General features: G+C 31.1%; 2 protein-coding genes across 2 annotated transcripts; both read left to right on the plus strand.

Annotated features, from left to right (window-relative positions):
• The first annotated feature begins 653 nt into the window (after positions 1–653).
• Positions 654–8,164, plus strand: LOC137831248 (uncharacterized). Its single transcript, XM_068638845.1, has 14 exons — positions 654–1,078; positions 1,228–1,304; positions 2,002–2,205; positions 2,512–2,609; positions 2,905–3,098; positions 3,235–3,413; positions 4,099–4,443; positions 4,533–4,597; positions 4,953–5,001; positions 5,112–5,268; positions 6,186–6,270; positions 6,355–6,424; positions 6,849–6,989; positions 7,575–8,164. The coding sequence occupies exons 1-14, from the start codon at positions 976–978 to the stop codon at positions 7,929–7,931; spliced, it is 2,124 nt and encodes a 707-aa protein (XP_068494946.1). The 5' UTR covers positions 654–975; the 3' UTR covers positions 7,932–8,164.
• Positions 8,165–11,929: 3,765 nt separating this feature from the next.
• Positions 11,930–12,753, plus strand: LOC137831249 (glycine-rich protein 5). The gene has a single exon (XM_068638846.1). The coding sequence runs from the start codon at positions 12,086–12,088 to the stop codon at positions 12,569–12,571; it is 486 nt and encodes a 161-aa protein (XP_068494947.1). The 5' UTR covers positions 11,930–12,085; the 3' UTR covers positions 12,572–12,753.
• Positions 12,754–17,770: the final 5,017 nt, after the last annotated feature.

Genomic DNA, 17,770 nt, shown 5'->3' on the forward strand with positions numbered 1-17,770 from the left:
AAATATTTATAAGTTAAAAATTAATTTATTTGTAAATTAGAAAATATTCATTTAAATAAATTTCTATATAAGAAATTTTATGTGAGAAAAATAGAAGGAAAAAAAATTTGACATTAGCAAAATTATCTTACATATTTAGAAGTTCTTTTAGATAAAAGTTGTAGATATAACTTCTTTAAATCTTTATTTTTTAACTTGCGGTGAAACTTATTTTATTATTTTCTTAAGTAACAATTATATAGAAATTGTTATATACATTTTAAAATAAATATTAAAAAAACACCATAGACTCAGATTATTTTATCACAAAAAAAAACTATAGTATATTTTTGCTCCAACGTATACGTATATATCATTTACGATTTAACGTTTTGTTTGTGCGTGGGCCTGAACAAACGCTACTTTATCCGTTTTTCGCTTTTCTATATATATAGAAGCAAGTAAAAGTCTCTGACTTTTTTGTACGCAAACAAGGATCAATAAGTAAAAACTATATTCATATTATCCATCAACAAAAAATGCTTCTACATATGATTAATATTAATTAATAATACCATACCATTAACATCATAAATAATACAAAAATAGTCAAATATTTAATAATATTTTTTGACTTAATTTATACTAATTAAAAATGTCGTAATGAAAACTTTAGAATACTATTATTTAAAAAAAAAAAACTTTTATCACGTTTCATGTTCCTGAATAAAAAAATTGGAAGTTTTGAAGCAGCTTAAGCATTAACCTGGTCATCAGCATCACCACCACTTTCTTCTTATTCTTGCACTTAGTCTTCTTCTTTATCTTTGGATTGAACTTGGACTTGTTCTGTTTCTTTCACAATTCACTCTGCAATTGCACTCTCTTTCTCGATCTATTTAACTATTTATGTATGCTTCTTCTTGTGTTAGCTGAGAAGAAAAAAACTGTGTTGTGTTGTGCTGTACCTTAGCGTGCGCACCTCTGGCGTAGGAAATGGAGCCTCACGCGACTTCTTTCGTGTCCAAGGCGCGCATCGCGTTCCATTCCGCTGCAGCCAAAGCGGAGCGTGTTCTGTTGGACTTGAAATCCGATCGAGGTGAGTGCGTGTGTTCCGTTGTTTTCTCTTTCGTTATCGTTGCGTTGAAATGCGATTCGTTTTTTGTTCTGTTTTGGAATTTTCGATTGTTCTGTTTTTTTTTTTAATTTCGCGGAATTAGCATTGACGCGGTGTTTTGATCGGTGAAGATTCCGATAAGCAATTTCACGACGAGTTAGGGAGGCGGCGGGGCGATGAATCTGCTCGGAGCGAGCACGAGTCCAAGGTTTGAAGATGCATTCCTTTGCTGTAATGCGTGGATTGTGTTTTTGTATCTGTAATTGGTGTTTCTGAAAACATAGATTTTGAGTTTAATTTTTTTCAATTTAATTTGTATATTTGCGTTTACGGGATGATGACATTATGGGAATGTGTGTGGTACTGATTTATTTCACTTCTGTGGGTGCCGGATTTTCCACCCTTAAATTATGAAATCAAACTATATTTGTTATTTTTTTTGTAATTATGAAATGAAATTAGATTTATTTGGTTTTAATTGAGGCTAAAGTTTGGAAATGAAAATTAAGATACCGTGTTTGTTTGGATTAGCTTATTTTAGAGGTAGTTGTTGGTTATGTACACGTATACTAGGTTCTATATTTGATATGTGGAAGTTTGTCACTTTATGTAACTAATGAAAATTTGTAATAGTTATGCTACCTCATTTACGGGAAAGCATTTTAATTTTAATTATTTTTTTACAAGTGTCTGAAAATAGGAAATAGAATGAAAAATAAAGTGATGTTTTGCAATTATTTGTGAACGATAGAATGTGTTTTGTCCTGAAACCATACAGGTGCTTATGGTTCTAAATATCTCTTTAGGTAGAGATGATCAGTACAAGATCTCTTGTTTGCTTGTGTTATGTCTGGGATGACTGTAATTACTTGCTTAACTGATATTTTTGTAATTGAATGCTGTAGTTTATCAATGAACTGAAACATATAAAGTGGAGACCTCCGCATATAGGAACAAAGCGGGATTGGCAAGACAAAATAAACAACATTCGAAAAGGGAGAAAAGAAGTTGAAGTAACAGATAAAGTTGGCGACATAAACATGGCCTCCGCTCCATTTTATGATGAAAGTTCGTACACTCTCAATGTGAAAAATGATCTTGATGCCAAGGTAAGAAGATCTGGGTTATTCGATGATTTTATCTTCCAATTGAAGTATCCAAGCAGTTGTCCAATATATTAGAAAAATCAGACAATGTATGCCAAGTGTCAACTATGAACACTTTGTTTTTAACAGTGTCTTTTCGACCGCTTCACTGTCATTACTCATAAGCTAGGAAAATATTGAATGCATGCATGGCATACTTGTGACAAGTTACTAGTGCATGCTTGATAATCTCATGATTAACTCCCGATAACTCTTTCCAGTAAACTGAACGTATTTTTAATGACGTGTGATGAAAAAAATTTACTTTAGGCTTCTGAATCAATTCCCTCGGTTGAAGGCTTAACTGATGCGACTGAATACCCCATCCCTCCATCGTCTGTCCTGAAGCAGTTGGCTATAGCTTTTGAGTAAGTTATGCTCACCTTTTTCCTGGCAATTCAATAATTGCTTTAAGATTCTTTGTTTTGAATATGGTTAGATTCTTTAACCTAATTCTGGCAACTGAAAGCCCTATTTCTTACTCTCAGTTGTTCAATGCATTTTTTTAAGCCTAACTGTAATAGCTGTTAAAATTATCTTCATAATGGCTAAAGCAAGAGTAGTGTAAATATTAAGATTCTTGTTCTTGTTATTCAGAAAATAAATTCAGCTTAATGAATAACTATTCGACTAGCCTCTTAAAGTTTTGGGCCTTTTGACTAGGGCTGGAAGGGGAACAAACTCAATGAAAGATTTTGTAGCTTCATCAAGTGGTTCATCACCTGCCAGAGAGAGGTCAGGCTTAAGTCTATCTTCGATGAAGGCTTTAGTGTTGCGTGAAAAGGAGGGCAAACTTACCTCTGAGTTCAGTAGCGATGAGAAAGTTCTGTACTTGATTAATTCATTGTTTGATCCAGGTATATGAAATTAAGATTGCTCAGTGAAGATATAATTACATGAACGAATCTTTTCTATGTTTATACTTTTATTTTTTGGGTGCATTATTCTGTGATGACCTTCCACATCCTTTGTAATATTTCAAGATATTCGCAGAGGGAAAGTTCCTTCGAAGGAAGATCAACTCTGATCCAGAGGAAACTTTCATATCATCTTTGCCAAGAGATATTCATGGTGCTCCTCCTGAAAGCTTAGTTGCTAACCTAGCTGAAGTAATTGGAAACTTAAAGACGCTCCAAGAAATGGCTCTCTTTTGGTGCAGGGTTGTTTCTGAAGTAAGTCTAACTCAATAAGAATTTCTATCTTTAATATTATGTAATTTCTTTTTGAGAACCTAAAAGCTTAGATTTCATTAAATCTCTAGATTGTTTTCTAGTTTCTATAATATATAAGATATTGTCTTTTGCTCAAGTTACTCTTAGTTTGATGGCTGATGTTGTCGATGATTGTACTTTCTTAATCAGTATAATATTTTTATTCAATTTGATATGATTTTGTCCATTATTAATAAATAGGAGCTGACATGATGCCATATTGAAGAAGATAAAAGTAGTTTTTCTCTTTGTATTGATCATGTCTTGCTTTATTTGGCTTTTTGGGGTGGTTTTTTCCCCTTGTTGGTCTTCGACTTTGGAGTTTGGACTAATGAATCGTCTTCCAACTGTTACTTCCTTCATTTCTCTTTTTGCAAATGATTTAAAAGAACCAAAAAGAAAAGGATAGAAAAGCTGTAAACTACTCAAAGGCTTTATTATTTGGTACTTTTAGAGTCCTTCAAAACATACGAATTATCGTCATGTTATTTACCTATGTTTACTTGTCAATGGAAAGAAATGCTACTAAAATTTCCATTCAAGAATTTGTAACCTGGCCTGAAGTAGGCTAGAGTAATGTCATCAAGTTATTTTCTTTCTTTATGTCAAGCTAAACGAGTGTGCATTGAATTTTTTACTAATGCAGCTGAGAAAACATTGGTCCAAAGAGAAATATTTACCTGGAATCCCCCAAGATGACATTCCAGATCTGAAGTATTGTCTTCTGTATCAAAAATTTCAAGTAATTAATTGTTGCATTTCTCGGAAAAGGCGCTATATTATTGCCACTGAATCACTAAACTCTATGATGGTGGAAGCCAATTTAAACACATTAGAACCAGCAAAGTACTCAGACAAAATTCCTGCAACCCCTTTATTATATGCAAGGTTAAGAACTGGAGAGCTTGTTCTTCGGCTTGGGGCTGATTGCCCATCAGGAGATTTGATGTTACTAGAAACAGGCGAGCCTGCATTCTCTCCTGTCACCCAGGTTTGATAGCTATTTGTCCTGTACCGTTACATATTTGAACATGCTTCAGTATTTGATGTGCCATACATAATTCTGGCAATTTCATGTAGGAGGGACCATTGCTTACAGAAGATGTGATCAAAGAGACAGAGGAGTTTGTGCTCCGGACAGGAAGGTCTGTAAACTATTTAGATATAATTGCTTTTGTAGTGAGCTTTCTAAGAGAGCTTTTATTTCCCCAGAATGAATAATATCCAAACATGCACTAATGGTGTAGATGCTTACTGTGTTCTTCCTCCCCCACCCCACTTCCTTGTTTTTGAGCTGATGGACTAGCTGATCAACAAAAAATATTCACTAAATTTATCTTTGCTATATATTGATGACTGTATTTTTGTCTCATGTGTCTGATATGAAAATGACAGCTTCATTTCACTGCATATCTGCATCTATGATCTAATAGGTTCTTGACTTCTTATAGTTACTATTGGGTAGGCATTTCTTGATAATTTTTTTCCTTGTATGGTCAGTGTTGGTGCTGGATGCTCTCAACTCCTCTCTGACATGCAGGCTTTCAAGGTCAGACTTTCCCTTGAAGAGAACTTTCCTTACTGGTGTTCTTAATTCTTTTTGAATTGCGTCTAATGTAATGATGTTCTAAGTTAGTTCTGTTTGTGATCATGTTTTAGGCTGCAAATCCTGGTTGCATTTTGGAAGATTTTGTGAGATGGTATTCTCCCCCTGACTGGACTGAAAGTGAGGGAAGTAGTGAGGATAGAGACTCTTTTTATTGTGGTGAGTCAATGTCTGCAAGAGGTCAACTAAGTCTACGTATGCAAAAGGAAGGTAGGTGTACTAACGTCTTGCCCATGGTCATTGATAATCCAACTCATTTTTGTGATCAATATTTATGTTATCTGGCCATTTGGATCTGATTTGGCTTGGAACAAAAATAATTGATTCCCTGTATCTCATAACCAATTGTGACAAACTTTTGGTACATTTTCAATGCCAATCATTTATGTTTGTTTACTTGGATTTTGAGGTTGTAGTTTGCTGAGGTGTGTGGAAGGAATGCATAAAATCCACACTCTATATAGCAGAAACTGTTCAAGCACAGACTAGTGAGGGAATTTTTGTGGTTTAAAAGATCCTATAAAGAAATTTTTTTCCTCTCATACACTAGGATCTATAGTGAAGCATATGTACTGTTTTATGTAATCACAATATACCGTTGAGCATTGGTGAATACGACGGAGATCTGGTTAAGCCACTGTTGAACTCTTCTATAATGCTCCTTATCTAAATGAAAGAGTAGTTTTTTGTCTTCATGTTTCCCCCAAGTACTCTAAGGGCTAAGCAATCCTGTTTATTTTTTTGGTTCACTAATTTCTCTTCTTGGACTTCTTTTTGCCTTCATAACTTATCTTGATTACAAGGTTCGAAAACTGTTAGTGCTTGTGCCATCTTTTGTAATTTTAAAAAGTTGTTTGATATATAGTATTTTATACCGTCATTAGATTTATATGGATTGGCCCGTTTTTTGTATCTCAATCTTCATAGCATTTAATAAGATATATAATGCCGATATTGAATATCATCTATATCGGGTAAAAGATGTCCAGATAAGTGAATCCTGACCGTTACCGCAGTTGCATTATGACACATTTTGCAGGAAAATTTGACATTTTTTGAGCCACTTTATTTCTGTTTGTATGTTCTACGGAAACTTTGCTGAATTCTCCATTACATGTTGATGGTAGGTAATTTGTGGCGTGAATTATGGGAAACATCTAAACCAGTTCCAGCTGTTAAACAGGCACCTCTCTATGATGAGGATTTGGCAGTGTTAGTCTAAATAAACCATTTTTATGAACTTGGATTTTCCCTTTGAAACCGTCTCACTCGAATGACATTTTTATTCATTTGTAGGGAGGGTATTCTAGATGCATTTGAGGACATTCCGCCTTCGGAGCTTTTCGAACAGCTGTTTGTTTCTCTTGTTAGTTCTCTCTCACTCTCGCTTCTTTTTATCCCACGTGAGTTGTTTTTGTTATGTATAAATGATGAAAAATGGACCAACATTTAATAGAACCTTGTTGATTAAAGTGAGAAAGAATTGCTTCTTATTATGGACTTGGATGGTCCCATATGAGGTGCATGCAAAGATTAATCATTTGCTCTTATCTTTATCATAATTTTTTGTTATAAATTATAATTATTTAATTGCTCTTAATTTGTAATTTATTTTTTTAAAACAATATGTAGTATATCAGCTAATTGATTAAAAGAAAAATTATTTAAGTCAGCTTGTGTTTCGTTGACTAGATATCAACGGCAGATGGTAGTGAAACAGTAAACTATTCATTACTGATTGCACCATGGGCATGCCTTTCAAATAATAATTTCTGGTCTTAACTCTACAGCTGGGTTCAGGATTTGCAATTGCTGAAAATATGCTCTCTGGTGACGTTGACATTTCAAAATCCTTAAATGACTGCAAGGACTACATAGTTACCGCTTGTCAAAGCAACAGATTCAATGAGAAACTCGATAAGCTTGTTCAGGTTGGTACCAATACACTAAAGTGACTAATTTATAAAGTTTCATTGTAGCTCCTGATATTCTCTTGGGAAAGTCTCTAATATTCTCACCTTTAAAGGAAGGGAATTTTGTAATCTTCCTGTAGTGCATACTCCTCTCTCCCACTACACCTGACTTCATATGGTTAATTTTCCCTGTTTTATTTTTTAAAATAAAAACAAAGAAAATTTATAAATTTATAAATTAGTTGCAAGAGGTGGTACTGAAAATTTCTGAAGTAATAAGGAGTACTGAAAATTTACTCCATAAGGGAATTGTCAAAATGTACCGGTGGAGTTAACTCCAGCATTACTCCATCCATCAAGGACTCGTTACCTATAAATAAAGGGAAACTTAGGACTGATAAAATTTTGTAAGACTTTATGCCCTTTACTTTTAACCTAATGGGAATATTTAATTTGCCTGTTTTAGTGTTTGGGTTCATTGCTCACCCGAGGATGAAAAATGAGTTACTTTGGAATGTAGACTGATCATAGTGATTGTGGAGTCTTGATAGTTTTCATTTCCAAAAAAGTAAAAAATAATGGTTATGTTTATGTCCTCTATAGATGTATGAAATGGTGGAGAAGATGATGCTGAATCCAGATGAGGCAGTGAAGATAGTAAAGGTCATGGAAGAATCAAGTATGACTACTACTAGTGAACCAAAACGGCGTATGTCTACTGGTGAACCGAAGCAGCGGTTAAAGCAACTTAGCCATATATTTGGTGGCAAAGATAAAGCATTGAACAGGTCTGTCTGGAAAGAAGAGGTAAACGATGAAAAAAAGCTGGTTCGACATTCCTTCTCAAGTTTCTTTGACAACAGCAAGTCATCTTTATTTTCAAAAAAGCCTCCTAAGCATGGAAACCAGTACCCTGTCGATCAATCTCTCTCTCCGGAAAGGGATTGGACAGTTCTTTAGACCAACTTCACCTTTTCTTCTTCTTTTCTCTCCCCTTTCCTCCTGCCGGGTAACTGTAAATTAATTCATGTATTCTTTTTCCATGTCTTCATTCGTAAATAGCAAATTTTAATGTATTATCAATGCCCCAATTATTCCCACAGTCAATTTTCTTGTTCAACTTGTTGGGTTGGGCTTGTACAAGGATGATCACTCAAAATAATGAAAGAGTTATTCATTGTTGCATTTGCAAATGATATTTGTGTTAGTTACTGATCTGTATGTAACTGTAGTTGTTTCTAGATATGAAATGGCCATTACTTTTGAATTGGATGGAATGATAAAAATATCTTACCACCAATTAAAATTTTACTTCAATTTCTTCAATTCATTTTTGTCTAAAGTCAAAACACTCCTTGTTTTGGGTTGTAGTCGAAGGCCTAAAATACTTATGGCTGTTTCTTCCTGCACCCTAATTAATTTCTTCCTGCATCCTAATAAATTTTTTTCCTGCATCCCATATTTTTTTAAGAAGACTGTTTTATCCTTTTAAAAATGACTTTCGATGCTCTTTCCAAAATGTTTTCTGAATGATTTTTTGTCTTCCAGAGATTTCCTATTCCAGAGACACTCTTTGCTTAAGGAACTTCTATTCAAGAAACACTTTTTACTTACGGAACCCCTATTCTGGAATCACATAAAACTGTAAAAAGGGTAATTTTGGTATTTAAAAAATGTAGGGGTGCAGAAAGAAACTCCCAATACTTATATACGAGCCTGTTAACAGAAAACCCTGCAGCCCAAAAGAAGGCTGCACAAACAAAAATGAAGTTGAATTCAGACATGCTTTAATTCGGAATGAAAGGATAATCTGGAATGTAGAGTGAAAGATTCCGAATGAAAAGGAATGGGTTGATTTTTTAGGAGTACAAGAAGAAATTCCTCATACATTTTTCTAAATCATGGGTTCATTTTTCCTTTTCAGATAAAGTAGTTACAGTTTTTAAGATCTAATAATCAATATTTCTTTATGTTTTTTTATTAGATAAGATCACCAATAACTTTTTTTAATGGTAAACAATCCTATAAAGCTTTTATTTTTTTCATCTTACTAATAACGTTAAACAAACGAATAATTTATGTTAGGTTATATTTCTACACGATTATAACATTTAAAAAAGTGCTTGTATACAATTTTATAAATTGGACAAAGGGTTTTGTGTTTAACCCAGTTAAAAAAAGTGGTTTCCATCGCTATCAAATATCTATCTAATGAGTCTTGAGTCATAAATTATGAATCAATTTATATACAATATATCTGATATCATTTAAACAAATTAAGATAATGAGTTTATGAGTTTTTTTTTAATTTTTACATATCTTATCTCAGTCATCTTTACTATGGAACTTCTAGTTTAATACTTGAATTTCTCATAACATAGTTAGACTCCCGCACTAAAAAGGAGGTGGAAGTAGAAAAAAAAAAGAGTGAAAATGAATGCAAAGTTTGTAATTTTGAAAAAATACATAAGAATTAATTACTTAATTTATTCATAAAAAATGTCCATGATGTACAAATGTCAATTATACGCCTTGACTATGCATCACTTTTTAGTTCTTTATATAATTAAAGTATACCATATTTAAACAATTTTTTGACCATTGTTTATAAATGTTAGTTCAAACTTTTACAAACTTCATGGTTTAATATTTTTTATCAAGTTTCTCCACACCCTTCATGAGTTTGTATTAAAATCGGCACATTTTTGGTTTGCTTGTTTTACAAGCTAAAAATATGCTAATATTTGTTTTATATGGATTGTAACATCTTTTAAATACTCCATTCTTATCTATTTATTGTTTTTTTGTTGATTAAAAAAATGGCATATGTCACTTCATTATTTAGTTATTGTACTTTATGCAACCTTTTAAACTATATAAATGGGGAGGTTTGAACAATAAAAAATTTAAATTAATTAATAAAATATTATTTAAAATAACTTCCAAATAAAATTTAATAAAAGATTTTCATTTCACACTAACCGTCATATAAGGAAGATTAAATATTTGATTGACAATTAGGTGATAATAAGATGATGACTTATAATAAAATTTAATTAAAAATCTTGAATGTTTAATTTTATTAGAATAACTAAAGTGTTTTTATATATTTTTACAATACATGTTTACAATTAAAGATACTAAATTGTGTCATAGATACACAAGTTTGAAAATAATCTAATTCTAATAAGATATCTTAAAAAAAACCTAAATTAAATAAAAGCAAAAAATTAAAATAAAAGAAGAATAATTCTTAAAGTATTGTAATATATAATATCTGAGTATAATTTTGTATAATAATTCTTACACTTCCATTCAAGTTGAAGCTGACTAAACATACCATCTCACAAAAAAAATTCATTTCTTCACAAAAGAATAAAAATAAACAAAAACATAAAAAATTGAGATAAAATCAGAGTTAGTGTATTTGAAAAAAAAAATACTGATTTCTTTTTGGAATCAGTGTTTCTCTTAACCTATGAAATGTTGAGATCAAGATACCCAAATATTTCAAACATTAATCAAACATTGTATTGAGAAAGTATTGTATGCCAAAATCCTAACATCTCAATATTTTTGCATGAAACATGTTCTATGTTGAAGGAAAAAAGAATAATGAAAGAGTTATCGAAATTGTTATAGTTGATTGGAAAAGTTAAGTTCTATGCATAGATATGTTGAGAAGTGAAAAACTGGAATAATAAAGATGGAGAATCTTGGAATTTCAGAATCATTATCGAAATAGTGTAAAGAACCTCCTCTTAGCTTTTTCTTCCCTATGATTTTTTTTTATTTTTTAATTCAATTAAATAATTAGACATACCATCTCAACAAATTATAATTCAGTAATTAATTTTAAAAACCTGCTCAGCTCATGCTTTGGTGTGGGAATATATGAGATTTTGGATATCGAGTGTTTCTAAAAAAAGTTGAAATCTCATTTTCAAAAAAGTAGAGTGACAAGATAAAAATAATAGGAAACATATATTATAATTCACTTTAATAATATAATAATAAATGATATTACTTTTTAAAAATTAATCGTTTAGGTCTTTTATCACCACCCATTATTAGAGTATTATATAATCATCATGATCCATCTCACACAATTTTTCGCTCAGTCCAATTTTGACAATCATCCATATATATATATATATATATATATATATATATATATATATGTAAATTATGGTAATGTTTTCTTTTGACAACAAGAATCAAATTATTTTCATTATACAAGTTTCTTAAACTTTACAAACATTTTTCTCTCTCTTTAAAGCAATGACAAATATCCTCAATCATCATTTTTTTCACAAGAATATGAGCTAAACAAGAAAAAGTGAAATTGAAAATCTAGAGAGACATTCCAAAACGTTCCCCAAAATGTCATCTAATCATTTTTTTTCTGAAATTGTCCATTACTTTTGAGGTTCTTCCAAAACTAAAAGCCACCCCACCTTTTGGTAGTCAAGTCCATGACCTCATATAAACCCAACAATATTTTGTAGTTGAGAAGTTTGAGACCCTAAAAATTTGTGCTACAATTATGTGGATCACAAAAAACTTAGATCGAAGTCAGTAGAAAAACCTATGAATATACATGATTTCAATATATATATTTGTGGTCATATATATTTATGCAGAATATGAGGTGAGAAAGTTGTATGGAATATAAAGAATGTTGAAACTGAAAAGGTGAATGTTGCAGAGAGGCCCATGCAGAAACAGATGAAAAGAGGAGACTGATCAACGTGAATATCCTTCTCTGACAAGGCAGTGGGTCCTTGAGAGACATGAGTGGTTGAGCTCTTTCTCTCTCTTTTTCAGATAGTGGCAGTTGGAAGCATTTATGAACAACAACGCGTTTGCATGGTTAAGAAGATGATCCAATTTAAAGCATCTTCGTATACATCTGCAATAATTTATCTCCATTTTCAAAACCCTTGAGTTTTTTTTAAAGATATATGTGAAAAAAGCACATAATAATATATAGTAATATTATTAGGCTTTGCCTTAGGGGCATTGCTATATAAACCCTAGTCCATTCTCTTGTAGTCCTCACCAATAGCCATCTTGTTTTCAAGTGATTTTGTTACTTGGTTTTCAAGCACAAGATGGCTTCTAGGGTTCTTCTTTTTGCGGTTCTTGGTGCCCTTGTTTGCACCATTGATGCAAGGAAGCTTGGGAGTGAGAAGGGTAGTTTTAGGGATGAGAAGAACTTCTTTCATCATCCAGGGTTTGGAGGAGGTCTAGGAGGAGGAGGTGGAGGTGGTTTTGGTGGTGGTGGAGGAGGAGGGTTAGGCGGTGGCTCGGGAGGAGGGTTTGGTGCTGGTGGTGGTGCCGGTGGTGGAGCCGGAGGAGGGTTAGGCGGTGGTGGTGGTGGAGGGTTTGGCGGCGGCGGTGGAGCTGGTGGAGGAGCCGGGTTTGGAGGAGGATCTGGGTTTGGAGGTGGTGCTGGTGCCGGTGGCGGCCTCGGAGGTGGTGGTGGAGGAGGGTTTGGAGGTGGCGGGGGTGCTGGCGGTGGACTTGGAAGTGGACTTGGCGGTGGCGCTGGAGGAGGATTCGGTGGGGGAGCTGGTGCCGGAGGTGGATTTCCATGAAAAGTTTGCATGCGAAGAGAATGCATATATATTAAAGAAAAGAGGCTATTCTTCTTATATTTGGCATTAATAACATAAAATGTAACTTTTATATGTTCTTGTTCATTGTTGTCGTTTGCTTCTAGCATTTATGTGTCAATTGGAAATAACTTCTAAATTCAATATTAATAACTTTTGTTTAATTAGTGTTATATTCTCCACACTTGTTCTACTTTTATATATTTTGTTCATAAACTGAAATTGCATGCATGTCTCAATCATAAGGGAATCCATGATTCTGCAATATATATCATAACGTCTTCTCATAACCTAATTTCAATAAATTATTCCTAAAAGAGACCATACTCTGATAATTAAGAGAAAAAGAACATATAATTAATAGTACTTATAAACCTTAATTCTTAAACTATATGAGATTAGACTTTTGAGTATAGACGTCAACAAAAATAGTACTATAGCTACATTCTTTGTCAGCTCAAAGTTTTTCGCTACATTCTTTGGAAACTTTCGACACCGTATAATTTCCTATATTTTAAATTATGATATTCACCCATAAGGAATATTATTTCCATACATATGTTTCATTAATACTAAGTAATTTTTTTTAAAAAAAGTGAAACTAGAAATAAAAAAAGTGGAAGAATGTACTAAAATGTCTAGTTAATAGTGAAATAAGATAAGCATTTTTTTTTGAATTTTTTTTATCAAAAAAGATAAATAAATAAATAAATAAAAATCCTTTAATCCTATTACATAAGATATGTTATGATTTATGTATAATCTCAAAAAACCTCATGTATAATCTCAAAAAACTAAACATTATCAAATATAGTGTGTGTTAGGATAAACTCAATAACATACAAGTCCAATCTATCTTGATCTAAATCTCACATATATAAGTGAGATATTATGAAAATAAGGGAAGAAAAGAAGAAAAGAAATTTAGTAAACCCTAATTTAGTAGTCTTATTAGTCCGTAGGCTTAGACCTAGTTAATCATAATATAACTCTTTACTGTTCTATCAGTGATGCTTTCATTCCTCCTTTTACCATGCCTCCCACACCAGTCTCCAAAGACCTGGAAGAGGTCATCAACAACATCCAAGCACAACTCACGATGATTCAAAGCCAACTAGAGAACCACTCTAGTAGACAATCTATCCTAAAGGCAAAGAATGATCACATTTATTCTACCTTCACGTCCCTCCTGAATCAGTTAACAACTATTTCTCATTTTGAGAATAAACTCTCACCCCCACCCCACTCAATCCCACGCCCACCGTCAACAACCTCCGCGCATACTAGGTCGCACGTCGCAACAACACCCCAACCGCATCGCCAGTGCCACCATTCTCCGCACGCATTAGAGATATCGAATAAATGTATAAAATCAAATGTCTTCCCCCCACCTATTAAGTTTCTGATAAATAAAACACTTCGTTTACCCTTATCCATCTCAAAAAAAATATTGATCATATCATTTATTTAAAAAGTTGGAGAAAAAAAATCGTATAATTTCACAAAAGTTTGACGAGATAGACGTATCTTCCTAATAATAACTATTTATTTTGCCGTCACTTTAGTTATGTTACTTGATTACAAGTCTTTAAATTGTGAGAATGTAATTTTTAAAAATACACATACAAAAAATATATTTCGTAACTTTTTAACAAGTGTATTTAGATTATCTTCTTGGCAAATTTCTTTTAGGTAAAAAATAATAAGAGAATTGAAATTAATTTTTTTTACAAACTAAAATTAGCTTATATATTTTCGATTTTTTTAATTTTTGTATAACTAATTTAAATTTATGAAAAAGATAGATTTATTTATTTTTCTGATGAGGAAAGTTGTCCAAGTATGAAATTCATTCTTTTGGTTCTGGAATTGTGAGATGTGAAAGGAAGCAGGTCAGAAAAGAAAATAGAGGATGCAAAGGAGAAAAAGAGAAAGAATAAATGTGATAATTAAAGGCAACTAACTGAATGGACCGTTTTCTTTGACTTTAATGTTTCCCAACTTCTACTTTTATTAAATGTTTCTCTATTTTCAAAATAAAAATAAACTTATGTACTTTTTAAGCACTTCACTGTTGCTCTCCGACTTTTATTTTTGCAACTTGTGTTTATCTTAAATTTATTACATAAAATTTTCAATTTTAATTATAAATAATACCAAAAACAGTTTATGTTCAATCTCATGTGGTTTTGCAATAGTGTTCCAGAAATGAATGGCATTTCGAACATCTAATTATTGGAAGATGGTGATACTTTGACATTTTTTTTAAATATATATTTTCATTTAACAACTACTTTTATTAATTTTTATTTAATAATTTAATTTATATTTAATTTAATTAAGTATTTTATTATTATATTTTTTGTTATCAGCCATGAATGAATTAAATCGCTTGAAATATTTTAGGAATACTCCAACGTGGGTATAAAAAATACACTCATATTTCGACCAGGAAAAAACTATTAACCAAAAATCATATCCTACCCCAATCAAAAATTCATTTATTGTATGACCAAAACTTTTATAGACACCAAAATTAACATCGGTAGTACATCTATTGTTCTCTAACATAATTTATCTTCAATCACCTTCTAGATCTGATTTTGCATTTGATGGTGTTTAGACAAGATATGGGATCTAAAACCCTGCAGATTTTACTTTACCAGCTATCCATGATCAAAGCTCTAAGTTGGGCAAGTGCAAAAATTTCTACTGGATCTGGTCTTGCATTCCTGAACACAATCTGATTTCTATGCTTCCAAATTTCCCACATTCAAGCTCAAACTAACTCCCTTCAACCTGTGTATAGAAAATTGACAAAAGAGGCTCTTTGGTTCATAATGCATTACTGTGACCTCACGTTAAAGCATTTATTCCATACAAAAAGAGAAATCAAACATCCTATAAAAAGATGGTTAACTGGTTCTAAATGTTCCCCGCAAAAGACACACAGTATACTTGGGATGCTTATGTTTCTTCTAACTGGATTATACATTTGTTGACAATTTGTTTCTTATCATTCTCCATGCTAGACACTATGTTGATGGCATGGCATTTAGTTTCCATAATTTTTAAAACACAAAACTACCATTCCTTAAACGTTCTTTATGTAAATTTTGGCACGTTCTTATGTAAATTTTGGCATCTTCAGTAACTAAAGAAAATTTAACCACTACACCAAGCAAATTCTTTAGTATTATTATGATTTTTATTATACTTATTATTATTAACAATATTAAAAATATTAATAATATGAATATAATATTAATAATATAAATATAATATTAATAATATGAATATAATTTATTTTATTATTATTATTAATTAATATTAATATGTATAAATTATATTAATGATAATAAGTATAATAAAAATAATAATATGACCATAAAATTTGTCTCATCTAGTGGTTAATGCTTTCTTATTACTAAAAGAACTCGGGTTCGAGTTCGTATGTAGTTTTACATGTTTTATCATTCAGTTCATCTTTCTTTTCTCTCTATCCCAAATTTATTAATGTATATAGTTATTAAATAAATATAAGATAAAGTATAGGGTGTTAAAATAATTTTTCCTAATTCTTCTGTCATATAGATTGGGTAGCCATATATTTCAGAGTTGAAATTTTATCTATTTTAAGTGTTTAAAATGGAACTAAATTTTAAATTGACAATTTTTTTTTGCCAATTTAGTATAAATTGTTAAATACACTCTCTTTCCCATTCCATTAGCTAAAAGTACCTAAACTTACCACTATATGAAAAATATATATAAATTGTGCGACTATATTTTACTGGTAAATAACATTAAACTACTCATTGATCACAAATAAGTTTTCACAAAAACATTTTGGAACCCTTTATTTTTCAAAAACTCTAAAGCATGCAAAGAAAGTAATCACAATAAACCTAATATCCTACATATTGAATCTGCAAAATATTTGTTGAAAGCAGATGAAAATGATTGAGCAGAAGAACGTGAAAGAATTAATGTGGATCCATATTTATGGAAACCATTATTCCAAGGCATCAAAATCACCTAACCATCATAAATATTCAGAATCATCATTTATATGATTGCAAATCATAACTCACCACCGAAAATGTAGGATATCTCTCTTTGCCTTTTTGCAAAAAGGAACAACATCTTTCAACCTACCAACTTAAATATCAACAAAATTAACTCATCTTTTTATTACAAAACGTCAATTAATATAATTCAAGTCTACGTATTATATTTTAATTTTTTTAAAACATTCATTGGAACTTGGTTTAATTTTTTTTTTTTACAAAATATCAATTCAATAAGGTATTTTAAAAAATATTATAATTCGTTTTTTGTGTTGTTTTCCAATTAGATTTAGAATATTATGTTTAGTAATTTTTTTTAATATTTTTTATTAATTTTTAATGCGTGGAAATAAAACTCCAAATCTTAGAGTACAACGCAAAAATGTATTATGATTATATATATATATAGGTTTTCAATTTTAAAATTATATTTTGTAAATAAGATGAAAGTAATTTTATGAGTGATTTTTAATTTACACAAAAAAAATTATATGTTGATTTTGGTTTGTGGTCGAGTCGAATTTGTCATATTTAGTAAGAAAAATTCTGAGAATATTTTACAGAAAGATTTGTAAGAAATGCTACGAAGCTTCATATAAATTTTTGTAAGTTTCACGATCGTAGAAAAAATATCGTTAAATATAAAAGTTTTTTAATAATAAATTCAAATGGAGTACTTTTAAATTTAATTTATTTAATAAATTATTAATTAATTTTGAACATTGGATCTTCCTTTATTAATTAATATTTCTTCTAGATATACATTCTAATTAAATAATTTAACATTTATTTTTTGGAATGAAAGATATTTTACGTATTATTATAGTTTTATGTAATTAATAATGGAAGATAAATAATGTGTGATGGTGATGATATACAACTAGGTTTTCAAATGTGTAACTAATCCCAGTTCGTACAAGGATTCAAAAATTGAAGCCATTGGTGTGGGATAAATCAAAATTAGTAATTGATCAAAATAAAGTTTAAGAGTTGGGAGTTGGATGATTAAACACCTATTTGAAGAGTTAAGACAAAATTAACAATACTCAATCATTCTATCCAATGAGGTTCTGCAAGATACAGAAAGAGAGGGTTTATTATTGAAATAGAA

This window comes from Phaseolus vulgaris, chromosome 6 (assembly GCF_000499845.2).
Source record: "Phaseolus vulgaris cultivar G19833 chromosome 6, P. vulgaris v2.0, whole genome shotgun sequence".
In the NCBI taxonomy this organism is placed as follows: Eukaryota; Viridiplantae; Streptophyta; class Magnoliopsida; order Fabales; family Fabaceae; genus Phaseolus; species Phaseolus vulgaris.